At 34.5% G+C, this 22,468-nt stretch overlaps 3 protein-coding genes and 1 long non-coding RNA gene across 8 annotated transcripts; 1 reads left to right on the forward strand and 3 right to left on the reverse strand.

Annotated features, from left to right (window-relative positions):
- Positions 1-6,000: 6,000 nt before the first annotated feature.
- On the forward strand, positions 6,001-11,596 carry LOC111007169 (transducin family protein / WD-40 repeat family protein). Its single transcript, XM_022279415.2, has 12 exons — positions 6,001-6,442; positions 6,726-7,837; positions 7,949-8,125; positions 8,262-8,375; positions 8,902-9,006; positions 9,231-9,365; positions 9,457-9,512; positions 9,614-9,716; positions 9,794-9,910; positions 10,115-10,241; positions 10,383-10,513; positions 10,800-11,596. The coding sequence occupies exons 1-12, from the start codon at positions 6,163-6,165 to the stop codon at positions 11,256-11,258; spliced, it is 2,916 nt and encodes a 971-aa protein (XP_022135107.1). The 5' UTR covers positions 6,001-6,162; the 3' UTR covers positions 11,259-11,596.
- On the reverse strand, positions 10,643-15,179 carry LOC148210553 (uncharacterized). 2 transcript variants are annotated; one of them, XR_015791719.1, is made up of 5 exons: positions 14,672-15,179; positions 12,856-12,939; positions 12,386-12,735; positions 10,951-11,397; positions 10,643-10,875 (listed from the first exon to the last, which is right to left on the reverse strand). It is a non-coding gene; the product is annotated as an uncharacterized LOC148210553 (long non-coding RNA). The 2 variants fall into 2 exon arrangements; XR_015791718.1 differs by having other exon boundaries at positions 10,643-11,397.
- A 574-nt stretch (positions 15,180-15,753) lies between these two features.
- On the reverse strand, positions 15,754-19,079 carry LOC111006878 (uncharacterized). Of its 3 annotated transcripts, none has more exons than XM_088125735.1 (6): positions 18,939-19,079; positions 18,263-18,356; positions 18,107-18,170; positions 16,697-16,800; positions 16,139-16,193; positions 15,754-16,054 (listed from the first exon to the last, which is right to left on the reverse strand). In XM_088125735.1, the coding sequence occupies exons 1-6, from the start codon at positions 18,951-18,953 to the stop codon at positions 15,922-15,924; spliced, it is 465 nt and encodes a 154-aa protein (XP_087981861.1). In that variant the 5' UTR covers positions 18,954-19,079; the 3' UTR covers positions 15,754-15,921. The 3 variants fall into 3 exon arrangements, with proteins under 3 accessions (XP_087981861.1, XP_087981860.1, XP_022134661.1); XM_088125734.1 differs by having other exon boundaries at positions 18,927-19,068; XM_022278969.2 differs by lacking the exon at positions 18,939-19,079 and having other exon boundaries at positions 18,107-18,183; positions 18,263-18,423.
- LOC111007464 (Pentatricopeptide repeat (PPR) superfamily protein) lies at positions 18,168-22,030 on the reverse strand. 2 transcript variants are annotated; one of them, XR_015791717.1, is made up of 3 exons: positions 18,939-22,030; positions 18,263-18,356; positions 18,168-18,183 (listed from the first exon to the last, which is right to left on the reverse strand). XR_015791717.1 is itself a non-coding variant. In XM_022279840.2 (1 exon), exon 1 carries the CDS (start codon positions 21,887-21,889, stop codon positions 18,935-18,937), a length of 2,955 nt encoding a protein of 984 aa, XP_022135532.1. In that variant the 5' UTR covers positions 21,890-22,029. The 2 variants fall into 2 exon arrangements, 1 of the variants encoding a protein (XP_022135532.1); XM_022279840.2 differs by lacking the exons at positions 18,168-18,183; positions 18,263-18,356 and having other exon boundaries at positions 18,935-22,029.
- Between the last annotated feature and the right edge of the window lie 438 nt (positions 22,031-22,468).

A 22,468-nucleotide genomic window follows, 5' to 3' on the forward strand; every position in this document is an offset into this window, starting at 1 on the left:
TATTATTGTTTCTTTAAAATATGTAAAAGCCATAGTTGTTTTTAAACTTTATATATGGTATTAATATGAACTAAAAATGAAATTGAGTATGAAAAAGTCAAATGAGAGTCCCAAGGCTAGGGTCATAGGCTGCTACACGGCTAACATATGGTCCCAAAGTAATTAAAGATTCTCGTACCAAGAAACATCTAATCTATTCACCGGCTAGGTTCATGCACGAACCTTGTTCCTTTTTGGGTTTTTAAAATTAAAACAAAACAATCATGTATGATATATCTAAAATAAATTTAGTTAAATATTACGTTACTTTATGATTAATTTATATCCCCAGTATCTTCCTGTTTTTTATACGAATTAATTTAATCTCTTGTAATTATTATGATGTATTTATAGAAATAGTGTATAATTGGGAAGGAAAATTGTCAAGTATTTCAATTTCCAAAGAGATTATATTAGTTGCAGTATTTAAATTTAAGGTTGAATTTGATAAAGGAAAGAGTGTTTGAGAATATTTTGACCTAACATAATATATATGCACTCAAGTGGCGGCACATTAATTTTGATGATGGGGAAAATTCTTATCAATTTATGGTGAAAGATCCGCTAAATAACTGTTATGGGCATTGTAATCGCAGAGCCACGTCACCCAATACCTCGTTCTATAAAAGGTAAAGTCCAACATTCTTTTAAAGTACGTATTCTCTTGCATTCAACTAAACTCATCTCAACGCTAATTTAGAATATGTACTAACTTTAAAGTTCAAAGTGTACGTGACTAAAACACTACATCGGTGCAAAGTTCCATTTATTGACTCAGCATATTCAATGTCCACCTAGAATACTCGATTAACATGTCACTCAATATCAACAAGTATAATTTAATCATATAATTAAAATTAGAAAACAATTGACAAAATTACAAAGAAAATAGATGAAATAAGAGAGAGATAAGGAAGTGAGGGTAAAAAGGATAAGATATTAAAAGTTACGTATCAAACGAAAATTAAAATTATTGTTAAGGCAAAACATTAATTATTAGGATTTACGATTTAGGACTTGGAAATATTGCGCTACCTTGAAAATGTACGATAAGAGGGAAGAAAAGTTTTATCGGGAACCAGCAAGAGCGGCCGCGGAAATGGCGGGACTTGACGAAGTGGATGAGGTGGCGCTTAATTAAATAGTGCAATTAAAAAATAGTAATACTTACTATAATTGATTGTTAATTAAATAAATAAAAAAAGGGAAAATAAAGTGTGGTTTAATAATATTTATGGTAACATAACAGAGTGTTTTCCCCCGTAACATAAACATTCTCTGGCGAAGGGAATCCGTTTAGGGATCCGTTAACAAATCATAAGCGCGTGAGTGTCGCATAATATCCAATCAAAACTTTGGGTTAATTTAATTTAATTACAGCCTAATGGGGGGATTTTAATTATTAATACCCACGATTTTTTATGTCAATGGACGCGTGGCGATTCCTCCGTTTAATCCGGAACGGATCACGTGATCTTAAAAAAATGTCTGCCCACCACATCCTCCCCCTCCCTTCGATCACGTGGCCAACTCAACACACTACGTTGGCAGTACCCACTTTATGTTCTTTTAAGCGATGCCTTTTTTTTTTTCTTTTACTTAAAAAAACAGAAAAATAAATAAGGAAATTTCGGATTGTTCATTGTATAGACCTAGCGGCTGTTTGGTACGTAAATTTTAAAAGTATATTCCATTAATTTTTAAAAGTTTTATTTTGTGAATTTTGGATCATATTGGTTAGGAGCATAACTAAAGTCTCACCTTCATTAATCTAAAAATAAATTAAAAGTTTATATTCAAAGGTAGACAATATCTAACAACTTGAACTTAATTTAACAGGTTAAAGTATTTATATCTGACTAGGATAACACGAGTTCGAATTTCCACCCACTTATATTAAAAAAAAGTAGACAATATCTTAATTTGATTTGGATTGAAAAAATTATATATAATTAATACAAAATTATTCTCTCTAATTTATCATTTCAAAATTTTGTAAATTAATTATTCTTCTATATATACCCCCACAAAGTTATAACAATGCAAAATTTACCATCTTAGAAAAAATTCTAACACCGTCCTCTAATTATCCATTACTTAATTAAGCACGCATATCACGTCAATATTTTGGTAAATCCAAAGCGAACTAACATCGAAATGAAATTTTAGAAATTAAGATATTAAATATCTAAAATATGTCAATTTTAAGGATTATAATTAAAAAAATAATATTTTTTACCACTAGATCAAAATGAGAAAAGGAGTTTATAATTTATTTGCTTATTTACTAAAATAACATTGAGGTAGTGTGAACCTAGGTCTCAAAGTGCAGCTACAACGCTTATCCCACAGCCACAACCTCCAAAATATACTTTGTTTATTTTTTCTTAGCAAATCTCTCTCTTTTGACATGTTGGATGATATGTAAATGTGTAATATAGAAACAAATGAAGAGAAAATAATAATAATTACTTTGAGAAATTACTCAGTGGATTGATTCCATGAACTCCGTAAATTATAAAATTATATTATTTTTTGTGACTAAGTCATAACGAGTTGGCTTCTTTTCCTCCCTTGTTATCATTTTCTTTATCTCTCATTATAGCGGTGTCATTCTTTAAGTTATTCAACTAACCATTAAGTGACTCAAGAAATTATTTTGAACAATTTTCCGAGTCTTAAGATAGCTAAAAATGTTCATTTTGTAATTTCATATACCAAATAAACGCTAAACTCAAATCTAAACGATCAAAAATATATTTTATCCGAAAATTTACAATGGGGGATGGAGGCATGTGAGGATGCACATTGTGAGTGGCATAACGTGAGGGCCCCTCTCCCCTTCTCTTCCTAAGTTTCTTTACGACAGGGAGTAAGGCTTGGGAGATGTCGTTTTAATTGCATGGTCACTGCACGTGATCCCTCACGTGCGCCCTTCCTCTGCCGTCCATCTCCTTCCACTCCACTCCTCGCGTGCGGTGGGGACCCCGTTCTCTCTCCGGCTCTTTATTTTCACGCCGTTAACGCCTTCCGTTACATGGAGTGTAAACAAGTTTATCAAATTATTCAAAATGCCCCAACACTAATCATACTTAGTAATTTATTTTATTTTCTAAATTTTACGTCTTCTTTTTTTTAATCCACTTTTCGTTTTCTAATTGGCAGTCCTCGATCGGTAATCCATCCTTCCACTCTATCTTTTTTTTATTCTTCTTGAGAAATTCTCTTTCTCACCCCTAGTTTTCGTTTTTTTAATTTTTTACTTGTACCCATTTATTTAGTTTGTTTTATCTCATCGAAATGTATGGTAAAAATAATACTTCTTCTTTATCAATAAATTTCAATAAATCATATAAAATAAAGTGCTATGAAAAAAAAAACTCGCCCAACGGATAAAAAGTTCGAATTATCTCACTTGTGGGACAAAAAAAAAACTATTTGGTCGAAAAAAAGTTTCTAAAATTGGTCCAATGAATCAAAGATAGTAAAAAGAAAAAAGTCTGCATATTTATATTATTATTTTTGATGCGAGGTAAAATTACCTGTCGAGAGAAAAATAGAAAGAAAAGAAAAGAAAAGAAAGTTAGCATGGGAATGGAAAGTAGTATTTTAGAGTGTAGTGTAGTTGAATTAAGATAAAATGAGGATTTATGGGAAAAGAGAAAAAGGGAAATAATGTAGGGGAGGCACGTGCCGGGCATGCGGTGCGGTGGGATATCTGAATTCTGAATCTCTCTCTTTCTCGTGACGACGTCACGTGGGGAGAAATCTGGCAGGTGGGACCCACAAATTGGCAAACCCGTCCCCACCAAAAAAGCCGAGGAGAGGAGATGGTGGAGAAAGTAATTTTTTAATTTACCTAATTAAGAGAAACAAAAATAAATAAATAAATAAAGAAAAGGAAAAAAAAGGGATGGTGGGAGCATGTGCTGGCTTTTCCATAGTGACCTGTCGTGTATGGGTCATTTTGAGATCTCTCACAGGGTTTTCTCCCACTCTTGATGACGTGTCCCTCTCACGTGCTCGGCCGCGTGATCCTTTTATTTTTCTTTTTATTTTTTATTTTTTTTTTTCCTTTGTTCGCTGGACCTCACATTCTTCTTTTATCCCCGTTGTCATTTCTTTATTTTTCTAGATTAATGTTTTATTTTTATTTTATGGGAAGTTTATGGAGCATTTCACTTATTGGGCTTTCGGTTATCGACCGTTTCAAATTGGGCTGGTAATTGGGCCTGGCCTCATTCGGTCCCAATCTCAATCTTCTGCGTTGCTTGCTTGCGAAACATGAGGGGCCATTTGCAAAAAAAGAAGGGGCAACCGCATAAATGGTAAAAAAGTAAGGCGCTTCAAAAAAAATGACCAAACATATTAAATATTGTGTAAATAGCTAAATGATGTTTTTTAGAATCCCAAATATTATTTTAGACAAATATACTCCTATAACTATATGTGCTTAATTTTAGGGATTTCATTGGGTATAACAACTTTAAAATCTAATTTAAAAACTCAAAGTATATTTTGAAAGTAGATAAATAAAAATTTATTTAAAATTTGACTAACGTTTAAAATTTATCCTCATTGAGTCCCAATCTCAATATTCTGCCTTGCTTGCTTGCGAGACATGATGGTGCCATTAGCAAAAAAAAAAGAAACATGATGTGAGATAGATAGAATTGGTATGAAATTTATGCTTAAATTATAAATTTCCTTCAAATAGTTTTAAATTTTCAATTTAGTTCTTATGATTTCTTTTTTAAATTAAAAAAAATAGAAAATAGTTGTTATGATTTCCTAAATTTCGATTTGATACCTGGTTAAGCGTAGTTTTGACTTAGTCTCTATGGTTTAGTTAAATTTCATAAGTTTGACCCTCTATTTTATTTTATCCGCTTGAAAAATCACCTAATTTTCTTTCTTTTATTATTATTATTTTTACTAAGTCCTGAAATCTAATACACTCAAGTAACTTTGCTACCCAAATAGAAGACTCATACGTAAACAAAAAGATATATCAAAATATGTGAAGTTTGACTAAACCATAAGAGCCGAATTTAAACTTTTGAAATTGGATCAAATTCAAAATAAGTTCGAACCATAGAAACTAAATTGAATATTTTAAAATTATGGGGACTAAATTCAAGCTCTGGTCTAATTATGTTATTTAACCAAAACTAAAGAGATAGCAGGGTATAACTATGAAATTGAAGTGAAAAAAAAAACTATGAAATTAAAAAAAAGTATATATACATTGTACTCATAAAAATAGTGTATATGTATTGAATTCAAATAAGAGATTCGAATCTCTAATATTTTAATAAATGATATATCTTTAATGAGTTGAATTGTACATTAATTAAAATATAATATATATTTTCTTAAGTGGATAATGACAAAGAAAACTATCTTTTCGAGTTAATTTGAAAATGTTAAAAAAGCATAAGACAAGAATATCTCCTATTTTAAAAAATTCAAATGAGTTCTTATGTTGAGTTGAACCTCATAAATTATTTAAATTATATCTCACACAGCACAAAAACTCACCAATTCCCTTCCATTATTTACTTATTTTAAATCATAATACAATCAACTAACTCAAATAACTAAATAAAAAATATCACCTCATTACTACGTAGCGATTCGATTAAATTATAAGAACTAAATTAAAAATTTTAAGATTACATGAAACAAAATTCAAGCAACTCGAACTAAATTGAAACCCTGAAAATCAAATTTGTAATAAAAAAAACTAATTCTTTTAATCTTAATTCGCTATTTTATACAAAAATAGGCGAAGATTGATGTAAATATACTCGGCCCGAAACGCATATTGGGCCATCGGTGGTGAAATGGGCCTCGTTGTTTTGAGAGCCTACGAGGCACGGCAAAGCGAGAGAAAGCCCATTCCATCGGACGGTATCAAATCAAACCTAATAAATCGTCGCGGTCATCTCCCGCGAAATCTGAAATGTCCCTCAAATTTCCCGCCCAAAAAAAAAAAGAGATAGAAACAGAAATCCCACAACCAAGAAACATTCACTTTCGCCACTCGTTGCTCCGGCGAAACTAGAAGAACAGCCACAAGATCCTCCGTCTGTTAACTGAAAGGAACTTACCGGAGCTGCGATGAAGATCCGGTCGGTGAAGCTCCGAGAAGCCCACAGGGCCGCCAGCAATGGCAAACCTTCGTTCTGCTCCGTCCTCTGGGATCAACAAGCCTACCATATTGTCACTGCTTCGTCTTCCGAATCCGCCATATCCATCCACGATTCTCTTCTTCCTTCCAGTACTCCGAAGATCATTCATCATCACCGCGAAGGTGTCACGGCGCTCGCTCTTAGCCCCAATTCCACCTGCCTCGCTTCTGGATCCATGGATCGATCCGTCAAGCTCTACAAGTTTCCCGGTACTTTTCCATTTCTGGCCTTCGCTTGATCGCGAACTACATTATGGTTCTTTTGATTTTCCAATTGCTCTCTGGTTTCGAATCTCTGAATTTCATCGCCGTGTTCTGGCGTTGACGATGTCAGTGTTACTATGAGCTGCTTCAATTAATTTTGAAATATGAACAATAATGATCAGATTTATCGAAATCTCACTGGACGCCCCATTTAGGGATGAGTCTTTCTAACTTTGTGGTTCTATGTAAATTCTCTTCCCATTAATATTACAAGGTCAATGGTTTGCAGGTGGAGAATTTGAGACGAATATCACCAGATTCACGCTGCCAATACGCATCCTTGCGTTTAATAAATCCGGAAGCCTCTTAGCAGCTGCGGGAGATGATGATGGCATTAAGCTGATTAACACGGTGGATGGTTCAATTGCAAGAGTTTTGAAAGGACATAAAGGATCCGTTACTGGGTTGGCGTTTGACCCCAACAGTGAATACATGGCATCGGTGGATTCAGTTGGAACTGTAATTTTCTGGGAACTCCAATCTGGAAGTATAATACATAACCTTAAAGGCATAGCTCCTCACACTGGTACGGATCCTTCTGTCATGAATGTTCTAAGCTGGAGCCCTGATGGAGAGATGTTAGCGGTTCCAGGTTTAAGAAATGATGTTGTGATGTATGATCGAGATACCGCTGAAAAGTTGTTTTCATTGAGGGGAGATCACACTCAACCTGTTTGTTTCCTGTCATGGTCACCAAATGGCAAATACATGGCTACTTCTTCCTTGGACAGGCAAATTCTGATATGGGATGTTGATCAGAAGCAGGATATTGATAGGCAGAAATTTGATGAAAGGATATGTTGCATGTCATGGAAACCAATTGGCAATGCTCTGGCTGTTATTGATGTCATGGGTAAATATGGGGTGTGGGAATCAGTTGTTCCATCTTCAATGAAACCTCCAACTGAAGATATCCCAAAACTGCAATCAAGAAATAGCAATGGCTTACTCTTGTTTGATGAAGAGGATGAGGAACCTAGTGCACCAGGCAACTTGAGTGACCTGGGAGAAGATAGCCATTATGAATCTGAATTTCCAACTCGAAAAAGATTGCGTAAACATTCAACGCATGAAGAAGTCCTGGATGAGGAGGCTGATAGCGAAGAATTTAGCTTGTTCCCAAAGTTGGAGTCGTGCAATATGTCGCATCGAGTTAAAAGGGGAAAGCCAGATAATATTGATGGGGGAGCTGTGAGCATTGCAACGTCTAGTAGAGTGAAACTACAGGAGGCTTTTCAACCAGGAGCAACTCCCTTGCAGCCAGGAAAGAAGCGCTTTTTGTGTTACAATATGCTTGGAAGTATAACAACTTTTGAACATGATGGGTACTCCCACATAGAGGTAATCCTATGCCTTCAGATTAAACCTTTTAGGTTTCTGCCATATTGTCACTTGCTTTTATTTTCACAACCTCTATCTATATTCTAAATTACTGGTGCCATCCCTTTTCAGATAGATTTTCATGACACTGGGAGTGGCCCACGAGTTCCTTCAATGAATGATCATTTTGGTTTTACGATGGCTGCACTGAATGGAAATGGCAGTGTCTTTGCTAACCCTTGCAAGGGTGAGAAGAATATGAGCACTATAATGTATCGCCCGTTTGGTAGCTGGGCAAATAACAGTGAGGTTAGTGTGTTTTCACTTATGGTTTACAAGTGTCTCTGCTTCATACTAATGATGCAATTTATGTAACCTTATATTCCTATGCCTATGCTATGACTACAAAACTATGCTGACTTGGATATATGCTGTAAAAACTCAGTGGTCTATGAGATTTGATGGAGAAGAAGTTAAGGCTGTGGCAGTTGGTTCCAGATGGGTGGCTGCATTTACAAGTCTTAATTATCTTCGCATCTTCACAGAGGGTGGTTTACAGGTCTGACAATGCAGATTTCATTAAATACTTAGTTTTAATTGCTGTCTTAGGAACATTTTTAGGGTTTAAGCGTCATTATCTGCCTATGTCTTTTGTACTTTGCAAACTCATAATTTAATAGTTCCACATTCACAAAGCGTGCACATGTTTTCACTATAAATCTCAATACATAGATTTTAGTGTTTCACATGTCAGCAAACTTTATTCTAGTAATTTTGTAAGCAAATTACTTTATCAAGAAGCTACATTACACAAAAGCAGAAGAGATGATTTAGATTGCAGCAAACAATTATGTTGACAATGACAGGGATGTGTATTTGTTTGTTAAACTTTGAGAAGCTTGGAACTTGAATTAAATATCAATTGTTTCCTTGACTATGAGTAATAAAGAAAATTAGATCTCATCAAAACCATTGATTTTCTTCCCAAATATTATCGAACAAAAGTGTATAACCGAATTAAGGAATGAGAATGATGGTAAACTTGATCTTTCACATAATGACTTTTCTGAATGGCTACATTGCAGAAACATATTCTTTGCCTTGATGGGCCAGTGGTGACTGCATCTGGCTTCAAGGATGAACTTGCATTTGTGACTCATTCTTCAACCTGTCTACCCTCAAACGACCAGGTTTATACTCGATCATACCTCTATTTTGAGCACGATTGATTCATGGAATCAATGCTTAGCATGTCTGATTTGCATTCGGATAGTTGTTGGTTTGCGTGAACATATTTTTTGCATCATTCATCATCTGAGTAGTACAGCTATACTTAGCAAAAGTTTATGAAGTTGGAGTTTATAATCTCGAAGGTACGATTCACCTAATGGGAACTCCATTTTGAATAACGCAGATGCTCGAGTTCAGAATATTAAACATCTCTAATGGAACACAGTCCTTAAGAGGATGTCTGCCGTTAACTCCAGGCTCACATCTCGCATGGTTTGGATTTAGTGAAGAAGGAAAATTGAGTTCCTACGATTCTAAGGTTAGCTCTGCTCTCAAGTATGTTGTTGATAGAATTCAGATAGGTTATTGCTTAACTATATGGATCTTATTTTCTTAACCATTACTTATAGGGTGTACTCAGAGTGTTCACAAGTCAATATGGTGGCAGTTGGCTCCCATTATTCAGGTTGATCAACAGGCCTAAAATTTTCTTTATATATTTGTTAAAAGCAAAAATCACATCCTACCTTTCTGTAGCACCATCTCTAATCAAGATTTTTTATGCAGTGCCAGTAAGGAGAAGAAATCGGATGAAAATTATTGGGTGGTTGGGTTGAACGCAAACAAGTTGTTCTGTGTGATATGCAAAAATCCTGACTCATACCCACAGGTAACCCAGATGATTTCTTCTGTCTGAAACTCATTTACATTGTAGCTATCGTTGAGTTTAATTTCTGTCTGTTTCAGGTGACACCTAAACCAATTCTTACTCTGCTAAATCTTTCATTTCCTCTTGCACTATCTGATCTGGGCGCAGAAGCTCTCGAGAATGAGTTTATGACGAATAATATGCATCTCACTCAGGTCAGTTCTCCACTTCTCATTTCTCAATCTTCCAATTTTGTAGCTCTTAGCTCTCTCTATGGCTATGAAGATTGTCACTAATAATAGACATCTCAGCAATTGAAACTAATCTGGCTAATAGACATCCTTCTTTGGCTTTCTTTCTAATATGTTTTTCCTTTCATTTGCTTTCACTGTCTAAGTAATTTAAATGTATGCTCACAGATCAATAGCAGAATGGAGGAAATGGCATTGCTTGGATTTGACACCACGGAACTGGATGATGAGGCATTCAGTATAGAAGCTGCTCAAGACAGATGCATCTTAAGGCTCATTGCTTCCTGCTGCAATGGTTCGGATTTGCAAATTGCAACTTACTAGAACATTCTAGACAGTTTGCATTGCACCTTGCTTCAGGGCTTTTGCCTTTGACAAGGGACTAAAGCTAACGATCTGGGATTTCATCTAAACTAGCCATTTTGATATTTTTCAGGTGATAAGCTTGTCAGGGCTACTGAACTTGTGAAACTTTTATCGTTGGAGAAATCGGTTAAGGGTGCAATTAAGCTGGTTACTGCCTTGAAGCTTCCTAACTTGGCGGAACGTTTCAATGCCATACTAGAGGTAGGACAAACTTCTAGCAGCTCAACTGCTGTTTCAATGTTAACCATGAGGGTTTTGTAGTTTATAAAAGTATTTGGTCCCCTCGTCTATATCATTAAATCTAAGATATTTTTTAAAATAGAGACTAAATTGTTACAAAATTTTAAACTACAAAGACTATATTGTCACATATTAAAGTTCAGAGACTAAATTATTACAAATTTGAAAGTATAGAGTTTAAATTGTTATTACAATGAAAGTATAGAAATCAAGAGTGATTTTTAACCTATTCTTTTTCTAATGTCAGGAAAGGTTGCTTAATGAAGCTAAAGGGACTGTGGAAACCACCCTTTCAAGAACCAACTTCAATGGATCTGTCATACCTAATGGTACAACCAGTAGCACAGTTAATTCTGCAATAAAAGCCAAAAGTTCAGAAGTTACTTGTCCATCCTCACCTAAAGCTCCAATACTCTCTGCACCTTTGTTTATAAAGAAACTCAAGTCTGAAGGAGCAAAACCCAATGCTGCAAAAACAGAAGAAAAGCAAACTTCAGCAGTCAACGAGACATCAAAAATGCAGAACTCCAAAGGAACAGAAAACAGTGGCGACACAAATATGGTTGTAGATGTGAAGAAAGCAGCAACATTGAGTAATAATCAGCATTTCAACTTATCCAGTATTCAGAAGGTTAAGGCAGGAGATGTGCATCAAGTTCAATGTAATCGCCCCGCTAATCCGTTCTTGAAGTCGTCTGTCAAGTAAGCTGTTTGTCTAACCAAAACATCTTTCACAATCATATCATAAGAAAGTAGTACATCAGATGGGGCTGTATTGTTCATTCAGCAGCTGGTTGATCTTAAATCTTACATTCTTGCTTTCTGATACTTCCATTGTTTATAATCTGGAGGAAGATTATTTTATTGTAAATTATGAGGCAGTAGAAGTTAAGAAATGGATCATGATGTAATTACCAATGTGTTAGGCCTGCAAGTTTCTTATTTTCAAGCAATTATAATGTACAGTTCTATTATAGCATAAAGGGGCCAAACCTTCATCAATTGTTATGTTATGATTTATGAATGTGTTTTTTCTCCGCTTTATTTTAGACTACGTTGGTATAATGTATTATAATTATTCATTTTAGATAACTACTTATTTAATTATTTTTATTTTTTGAGTTCAACATAGGATGAAGATTTGAACTTAGTTGAAAATATATGCTATACCTAATTGAGCTACTTTATGTAGTTTTGAAGAAGGTTTTCTCGATGGAGATTTTGGTTTGAAACTATGTATAAAATCTCAGTTGTTAGACTAAAAATCATGTTGAAGTTGATAATGTCTTTATTCACAATCAATTATTATTATTATTATTATTATTATTATTTTTTTCAAGTGTTTTAAATGGCACAGACACAAATATTTTAGAGAGACTATTTTAAACCATTTATCTTTTGTTTGTCATGGTTGAAACTGAAAGCATTATCAACAAGTTCTACTAGTTCTAATAATGTTTTTTTTTTCTTTTTTTTTTTTGATAGAAGTTCTTATAATGTATTAGTCTCAAATCAAGCAGCCTTCATATTCAAACATAGAAAAAGATTTCCTTGTTATTCAGTTTAATAGAAAAAAGATTTTGTTTTAATTTTATTAGATTCAAATCGGCCCTTTAGCTATTTCAGTTAACTTTCAAAACTTTTGGAATCTTAGCGAAATTTCAAAATTAAATAACAGACAAATCCAAAATACATATATAATTTAAAAATTTTAGATAGAATGAGAGATGGAAAAACATTAAAGAGATAGATGACGAAAAAAACAAAAAAGATTCAAAAGCAAATTTAAACTTGAAACTATGAGAAAGAGATTGAGATATATTTTGATAAAACCTGAAGAGCTGAACGATTCAAGGGTTCAATCGGACTTCAGTCTACAAATCTCTGGCCCGACGATCAACATTCAACCCGAAGCAATTTCACTTCGATCGCCATGGATCTCTCCGGACAAGGAATCGAGGCGGCTCGGGGTAGTAGTTGGAGCAATCGTTTGGAATCGGAAGCACAGAGTAGTTCTAGTTTTGCGATCGAGGAGGCAAATGGCGATCTGGTTATGGACAGCGGATTGGAATCGTATCTGCTGGGGATCAACGATTTAAATCAAAATACGCTGGATGTTGTGTTGAACGGTGATCAAGATGAGGCTGGATTTAGAGTTGGAAGCGAAACGATTAGGAGAAATCCTGCATCAAGAACAGTGGTTCAGAATCTTCCGTCGGTGGTTCTGAATCTGAGTGAAGAAGATGCATTGTGTTCGATCTGTATGGATCGGATCAGAGTTGGTGAAGAAGCGAAGCAGTTACCGTGTGGCCATGGATTTCATGGTGAGTGTACAAGGCCATGGTTGGAGATTACAGATACTTGCCCTCTTTGCCGCCATGAATTGCCTACACAATGTTGATTATACAGATTTCAAATTTTCTTTCTTATACAGTCGCATACGGTTATTACGTCTATTTTCTTTTTTTTTTAATTAATTATTATTTTTTGAGTTCAATCAGCCTGGGAGGGAATCGGTAACTTGTTTGGGCTAAACAATTACCGAGATTTGAATCTCCAACCTCTATTTTAAGGAGAAAATAATTGTTCTTCTTGAATTTGTTTTAAATTCTTTCAATGGGAGAATATGATTCATGAACATTTTTTAAACACTCAAATGGAAATAGGAATTTATAAAACTTATTTAAGTTTAAAAGTAATGATGAATAATTGTCAAAGCCTAAAAATTTAGGGTAACAATGGAAACGTTTCATCAAAAGGAATTTAAGAAAGTATAAAAAAGTATAAAAAGCAGGTAACGCTATAATATTTCCCCACATTAAAAAAGTGTAGCAATTACCACCTAGTACTTATGCGTAATTTAAACAACCATTAAATATTTAACAACTAAGGGATAAAAACAAAAAATTTTATTATTATTGTTATTTTTTTTTATAATAAGTTGTCAAATATTTAATAGTGATAAGGAGTAAGTTGTTCTAAGGAGCCAAATATTTTCCCACTTCATATTAATTTTAATGAATTATAATAAATTTATAATTAACCATGAAAATATACTTTAGTTTTAATTTAACAGATTTCTAAATCAATACATATAATATTTCTAAACAAAATATTCATATGCATATTAAAATATCATTTCTTAGCTACTTTTAATTGAACAGTTGCTAAAAATATACTATTTTTTTAAACAAAACTTTTTTTTTGATAAATAGGAGTGAAAATTGATGAATCTATATTACATAAATAAATTTAAAAACTTAGTAACAATTAGATTTCAAAATTTTTAAATCGAAAATAATAACAATACTAATTATAAAATAATTTATAACATTTATGGGAGGAATTCAATATCTAACTTTTCAAAGATTGTCCACCTTTGATTGATATTTGAGATCAAATTGCATGGTATGATTCAATGATCTCTATTTATAAACAACATTATCTTGCAACACTTGTAAATCTGAAACACTCATATACTAGGCTATTGTGCAATATAATACTACTAAATCTATATCTATAAAATTTTAAAAAACAAATCAAGAAATGAATAGAAGAAAACAAAGAAAGAGAACTTTTTATATATACACAGAAGGATATATAAGTTGAAAAACTTTTGAGATTCAATTAATTCAAATTAAAATAAAATCATAAATGGTTAGAAATAAATAAATATAATTTTTTATATCCAAACTTTTCATATTCTTCAGTTTCACTTTTTTATTAATCAAAATTAATAAAAATAAGACCTAGTAATTTAAAAATTAATTTCCCCACAACCACATGTTTTACTCAACAAAAGTAATTTAAAAATTAATAAGCAAAACATAATGGTTCAAAAAAGTTTTTTCAATATCCTCTTTTTTTTTTAATATAAAAATATTATAGATTTCTTTTTTATTTTTATTTTTAGAAATATCTTAATAGATATCTAATTATCTTTTAAACTAAAGATTGAATCAAAATATATATATATATATATATATATATATAATAAAATTTATTTTGATTCAAAAAGAAAAACTAAATTAAAAAAGGATTAGGAATGAAATCAATTGAGAAATTTAATATAAATAGCCATCAAAATGTTGTACAGATATATCAAAAGCAAGAACTCACCTGATAACCAGAAAGACTTCATTCTCCGGCCATGGCACACCTTCATTCTCGCACCGGCGACCGGCAGGTCTATCCTCGATCTACCGACGAATCGCATTCTTCTCTATTCCACGCCCTTATCTCCGGCGTCAACTTCCGTTCCGGCGGCCATGGAATCCAATTGAACTTGGCCAGGGATATTCTTCAACGCCAAGCCGAGCAGTCTTCTCTTTCAGCATGGGAAGAATTTACCAGTTCTAATTTAGCGATCGAGGATGCTGGTTTTTCCATACAACAATTGGATTCGGATTTCGAAAGATTGATTGCCTTACTAGAACACGAGCGTCCAAATTCCACTCCGCCAAGTACGATTCACGACGCCGACTCGAACATTTTGGAAGAGTTTTTGTCCTCAAACAATTATCCAGAAGTACAAATAGTATCTAATGGCGAATGGAGTCTCACAATTCGAACTGCAGCATCAAGAACAGTGATCGAGAGCCTTCTGTCGGTGGTTTTGAGAGAAGAAGATGTGGTTTGTTCGATTTGTATGGAATGGATGAAAATTGGAGAAGAAGCCAAACAGTTGCCCTGTATCCACAGGTATCATGGTGGATGTATTAGGGCATGGTTGGAAATTAAAAATACATGTCCAATTTGCCGCTACGAACTGCCTAAAGATTGATCCCAGACATGGAATTGAGGTTCTATTTTTTCCCATTGTTTTTTTGTATATATCATCAGAATATTTTATTGGGGTGGAAATTCAAATCTTTTGAATATATTCCAACCTCTAATATTAAAGGAAGAGCCATTAGGGCTTGATTAGGATATTTTTTGAGAGATTACTTTTTAATATTTGCTTTGAATTATTTTCGTGTATATAAAATCAAATCATCTTGTTTCGTTTTAGCCAATCGTTTATTAATTGAATTGGTTAGAAAATCTTATAAATTGGTCTAATTTATAAGTAATAATTGTAATGGTATTACTTTTTTTTTTTACTGATATTCGTTAATATTTATCTAAATCTGCCCCTAATGTATGAGATACCAGCCGACCTACCGACCTGAACATAACTCTAACTTATTAAGATACCTATCTATAAAAACATATTACCATTGAAAGCAATTGCTACATTACTATGTTTTTAGTTAAAAAAAAAGGATATAAAATAATTTAAATGGGCTACAGAATATCATATGTCGTTTCCCCCAAACCAACTAACGTTTGAGAGAGAGGAGGTTTCATCTTTCTTTCATTCCGAAACATCATCCATTCTTCTTCACTGCATGCTTCCCATTTGAAATTGTAGCATGGTTGTCCGTGGTCGATGTTGAACAGCTGCTCCGGTGATCTTCAAAACCCCGCAAAGGGTCCGCATACGACCGCGTACAAGGCCACCTATAACATAGATTCGTCAAGATTTAGCACACGATCATCACAAATTACATCAACAAAGATGAACAAGAGCCAGTTCGACTATACTTGCTCGACTTTATAATCTCATCGTCTATTGTTGTTTTCTCTTCGAAGATGTTTCCTGCAGAAGAATGGTAGATATTTCCATGAGATGTTCCATTTACTTCTGGGTTGCAGAAAGCAATCAAATGATTCTCAATGGCTAAGGGAATAGAATGGATGAATCTGATGAGATATGGTAAATTTTTGTTAGATTCAAATAAAGCTGCAAGTCCTGTATATGTTTGGAGGATATGCACAAGAAAGGATAGGATGGAAAAAGAATAAGATGCAGAAATGGAACAACCTTTTTTTGTCACAAATATTGAAAAAAGTAATCAGAAACAAGGCATGATCTCTACATCTTTTTCAATCAACACATTTGTAAAATACTAATATTTTAAACTGATCACAGCCCATTTATTAGACTTGAATAACTACTATGCATCGCATAGTTAACAGGAAAATAAAGGAGAGGGGAATAGAAATTAAACTAAGTTGATAAATGAGTAACCAATCATTTACAGACAACTTTGTAAATTGCAGAGGCAATGAAAGTTATATATATATACCAGTTACACCTACCTCCATATAGGTTTTTCTTTGAAAAGTATTTGGCCATTAGCCGTTGAGCGTAGTCAGCTTCATATTTCTTGAACTTCTCAGTGGAATTAAAATCATCAAAGTCTCTGGAAAAAGAATAAAGAACATAGCACGACACTGAGTTGAGCCACTATCATAAATTCTCGTAGTCAAGGGTGCAAAGAAGACTACTGGCATGCGCTGAATATATGGATAATTGGAAGCAAACAAAAAAATATACAGAGATAATTGTTCACAGAGTTGGCCTTGGGTGGGCAAAGCCTCCCCAGAGATTAGAGGAGCACCGATACCCAGTTACTGAAAAAAAAGAAAAGCATCCACCCTGTTGGAACAAATATTCACTAAACTAGGAACTCTGGAATCAATAACAGATAGTAATACAATAGGCATTCTCCATATGGGAGCTAACAAAGATAAAAATAGTCATTCAATCAAAGGGGATGTAATTAACTTTCATGAGAGTCAGAACTTAAAAAATAAGGAAAAAAAAAGTAGGAGGGAACAAGGTTAAACAACTTCCAGAGGTTGTTCTTGTTCATATCTTAAGTTCTAAGGTTTAGAAAGATAATAGCAATGATTTCAGTTCAGTAGAGTGTTAATAAGCTAGATAGCAAGTACTGTTATGAGTTCAAATCCTCAAAAAAAAAACAGAAGTTCCCTATCAGAATTTTAACAAATATGCCTCACACAATTGAATTCATAAAAAAAAATTTTTAAAAAATTATTAAAAGAGTTCCCTGTCTAACCAATCACCATATTTTGGGGTATTCTATTTTGTCCCTTCAAATGAAATCCAATTTCTTTTTGGGAAAAGAGGGAAGTTTGTAAATCAAATATATATCTCATTTTCCCATGCTATCATCTCAAAAACTAGCATTACAAATTGAAAAAAACAAAAAAAGAAAAATCTCTAAGGTTCCATTTGCAGTAATAGTTGACAAAAATAATAGTTCTGGCAAAAACTAAAGGTAATGATAGCAACGAACTAGGGTTTGCATTTTCCCTTTTAATACATCTCCCTTTTCATATAATGGATTAAAAGTTTTGATTTTTGGATAAATAAATTCGAAGCTTGAAATTGCTCCTCGATGGCGAACCCATTTCGTCTTCTTCATTAAATCATAAAAAAAAAAAAAAGCAGAGTACAACTCAAAATTTTCCAACCTGAAATCTCATGTCCAATTCGATTCGAAGAGATAACTAGAGGACGAGAGCGTCCGTAATTTATAAATTTCCTCGATCAAATATGAACATAAGTAAGAAGGAAAATCATCCATAGATCGCAAAGTGAAAGGAACTGCAGTAGAACCGCTAAGATGACAAATTCCAACTTCAAAATCAAAGGAAACTTCAAATTAAACACAGTAGAGGAAGAGAAAGAAAAGGCCATACTCGAATTGATCCGACAAATCCGGTTTCTTCTCCTCCGCATCAAGAAGTCCGTCATTACTGGTGGCTGCAGCATCGGCCTTCAAAGTCATTGAAAGCCCAGAAAGAAAATCAACACAAGAACAAGAAAGCAAACGAGAGAGAGAGACGGAAGCGTACCAAATGTTTCGGAGGGGAAGAATGAGTAGCAGAATTCTGAGAATGAGACGCCGACGGAGGAGAGGCCGGGGCTGATGCAGACGACGGCATGCCTCTGCTAAGAGACGAATAAACTACGAATTGATAAAATGCATACTAATCCTTATCCAATGTTTAATATGGGAATGGGATTCGAATTAATAATAAAATAATAGTACTATCAAATTTTCTTCGTCAAACCTTATAAATGTTTTTTCCTGGAAAAAAGAAATAATATTTTTTAATTCTCTTCCCAACGGGTATAATTTTCCTGTCAATAACTGAGGAACCCATTGGTAAAAATTTGATTTTGCAATTCATTTTATTTAAGATACTAATAATTAGTTTTGACTCAAATTTCAATATTAATTAAATATTCCATCTAACACATCTTGGTGAATTAACATTTCCATTCTAATACCAAAAATTGATAAAATATGAAAAATATAAATAAAATACCACTAATAAAATAATATTATTAATCATTTTTAACTTATTTAGAAATAGAAATTGAAAGATGTTTATTTATTAATTTAATTTTTTTTACGATTTTTTAATTTTTCAGAAATATCTATGGTCTATGGATACCAATATTTATCGATATTTCCATAAAATTAAGACCTCCACGTCTACATTTAAAACCAACCTTGCTTCCTACCAATAATCCCCGCATGAACAAAACCCGTTTTTGAAGTGATGAAAGCGCTTGTTGTCTCTAATAATAATCTCCCTTTTAGCAGCTTTACTTATAAATTTTGCTGCACTGTGACAGTCTCTACAAATTCTTAAATTCTTGCAAATCCTTAATGTGGTGCCTTCTTTAGTCTTTAAGAAGCCAAAAGAAATTGCTAGCTTCTCACTATGCCCCTTCAATATCTTAATCTTTTCCACTTCTTCCAGTTCATGAAGAACATAACTAGAATCAGGTCTGTAGCCAATTTCCATGATCTGTTTCTCCAATCTATCCCACCTCTCCCGAATCTCGTCTGAATCCGGTATCGAGTCATCGCCCGCCATAAAGCTATGAATTTTACCTCTATGTTCAATCCAACTGCATCCAGCGTCTTTCTTAAGGCGGAGATCCTTCATCTTTTGTCGAACTGTTCGCACACGATCCCATTTTCCTGCTGTTGCATACAAGTTAGAGAGTAAGACATAGTTGTCGACATTGTTTTCTTCCAGTTCTAACAACTTCTCAGCAATTTTCTCTCCCATTTCCAGATCACCATAAGTTTTACAAGAACTGAGCAGTGAGCTCCACATTTTAGCATCTGGTTCTTTAGGCATCTCATGTATCAGGTTTAAAGCTTCATTTAATTGACCCGCTCTACCGAGCATGTCGACCACACAGGCATAGTGCTCGAGTTTTGGCTCTATTTTGTACAAACTTTGCATTTGAGCAAGATAATGTAGCCCCTCTGAAACCAGTCCAGCATGACAACATGCCTGCAGCACTCCTAAAAAAGTGAACCTATCAGGCTTCGTATCTGATCTTTGCATTTCCTCAAATAGCACCATGGCCTCGTTACCTTGTCCATGAACACCAAATCCTGTGATCATGACATTCCATGAAGCCACTTCTTTCTCATTTAACCCGTTAAAAACCCGTTGAGATTGTTCCAAACAGCCGCTTTTGGCATACATGTCGATGAGTGAACAAGCAACAAAAATGTCTTCCATAAGATGGGTTTTCAAGACAAAGCAATGAACTTCTTTTCCCAGATGCAGATTTGATAGCTGTGAACAAGCCCCAAGGATACACACTATGGCAATCTCAGTAGGTTCGAGTCCTTCAGAAAGCATCTGACGAAAGAGAGAGAGTGTCTCGTTAGGAAGTTTGTTTTGTGAGTAACCAGAAAGCATCGTGTTCCAGCATACTAAGTTTCTATCTTCCATCCTCTCAAAGTAAGTCCTGGCATAGAAAGGTTTAGAACAATGGATATAAAGTGATAGTAATGAGATAGCAACAAATGAATCCATCTCTAACCCATTTCTTAGCACAAATCCATGTATCTCTTTGCCATACTGTAGATGTCCTGAACGAGCACAAGCTAATAGTAGGCTACTGATGCTAAAATATTCGGGAAGGAAGCCCGAACATGCCATCTGAAAATAACAATCTAAAGCTTTTCTTGGATCACCATTTTGAGCATATCCACCTATGAGTGCATTCCAAGAGTTAACCGACTTAGTACTCATTCCACAGAAGACATTCTCAGCAGAAATCAAAGATCCACACTTCGCATAGGCCGCTATAAATGCGTTATTTATCAATTCATCATATTGAAACCAATGTCTGAGTGAATATCCATGAAGTTCCCTCAAACTCAGCAGTTCTGTTTCTTTCAAACAAGCAGGTAACGAGTTCAAAATGGTGACCTCATTTACTTCCATCCTTTCTTCTCCCATCGACATCTTCCTCAACAGTTGAAATGTCTCGTGTACGTATCCTTCTCTAGAATATGCACCAATCATGGAATTCCAAGAAACTACATTCTTGTTCCCAGTCTTACAAAATAAAATCTCTGCTTCTGAAAAGTAACCGCATTTCGAGTACATGTCAATCAGAGCATTGCACACCATTAGTTCATGAACAAGCCCTAGTTTCACTGCCATCCCATGAACTGCCATTCCCATATCCACATCTCCTTCTCTGGAACACACAGGCAACAGAGTCACCATTGTGGCACCATCCGGTATCGAGCCATCGGCACCCTCCAAAAGACTCCGAAAGGCACCATAAGCTTCCACCCAAAATACATTCTCAGAAAATCCACAAATCAACGAATTCCAAGAGATCAAGTTTCGTTCAGGCATTTTGTCAAACACCTTGATGGCTTCATCTACTAGCCCACATTTGCCATACAGTGAAATCATTGCATTACCCACAAACAAATCCATGATCAAACCCATTTTCACCGCCATCCCATGAACCGATTGCCCCAAATAAATATCATACTTCCCAGTACAGGCCTTAATCAAGCAAGGTAATGTAAAGTTATCAGGTTGAAAATCTGTTACCGATATCAAATCAATGAAAGTGAGAATCGCCTCGTCGTAGAGCTTATTTCTGGTGTACCCACTAACAAGTGCATTCCACTGAAACAAATTCTTGCTCGGCAAACGATCGAAGACCGTTCGAGAATCTGAAGGATACCCACACATGGAGTACATAGTAATGAGACGGGTATTGAGAACAAAGTCATCGCTGAATTGAGAGGAAGCGGACAACATTTCGTCGAGTTTGCGCCCCGTTTCGACATCTTTGAGCTGTCCACATTTCTGTAACAACACTCCCATTGCCTCCTTTCTCTGCACTGAATCAGAAGCGGCATTGTTCTTCTTCTTCCAGTCTCTCTGAAGAAATTCGAGGGCTCCAGTGAGATCACCGGCTTCACAGATCTTGCAAATCTCTTCGAGAAGCGAGAGTTGAGGGTGTCTTTCATGGGTTTGAACAGAGAGAGAGAAGGATGATTTTGGAGATGAGGTTGAAGGAAGGGAATTTTTGAAAGTTGATTTGGGAGTTGTTTTATATATGGTCAGGGGGTGGTGGTGGCGGCGGCAGGAGAATGGTGGCGCCGCCAATGCCATTAAAGAGAGCTGATTCATGGCATTGGCAGCAACTGAACGAAATTTTCTGTGTGTTTTTGAGTTTTTTTTTTTTATCTTTTTTAAACAGATTTGTGTCCGTACAAGAACAAGAAGAAGAATTATGGCAATTGAGTTCAAACTTCAAATTCGCTCTGTTCTAGTTTTTCATTTGGATGGCTTCCAACCATTTCAACCTAATAATGTTTCATGTAACTTTGTTATTAGCTTTCGTGGATAACACTGATAATCAAAAGCCAAAACAAGAAAAGTTTTTCAACTATTATTATTATTATTATTATTATCATTATATTTTTTTTAGTCTGAACTATATAATATGTATTAGACTAGGAACCGCAGTAGGAAAAACGTGACTAGATTAAAATATTGATAATTTACTAACTAACAAATCACACAAATTTAATAATAGTTGAATGCTGTTCGTTCGAGAAATTCCTACCACCGGATCGAGATATGAGATGTATGCAAAAGAGGAGATCCACTCATTGGACAAAAAAAAAAACATTTAAGATTAAACTTAGCTCACATGAAAAAAGATATATTTCTTTTGGTGATGGCTCAAGATCAACTTTTGGCTAG

Source organism: Momordica charantia, assembly GCF_013281855.1.
Source record: "Momordica charantia cultivar OHB3-1 chromosome 6 unlocalized genomic scaffold, Mcharantia_2.0 BLBB01000006.1, whole genome shotgun sequence".
In the NCBI taxonomy this organism is placed as follows: Eukaryota; Viridiplantae; Streptophyta; class Magnoliopsida; order Cucurbitales; family Cucurbitaceae; genus Momordica; species Momordica charantia.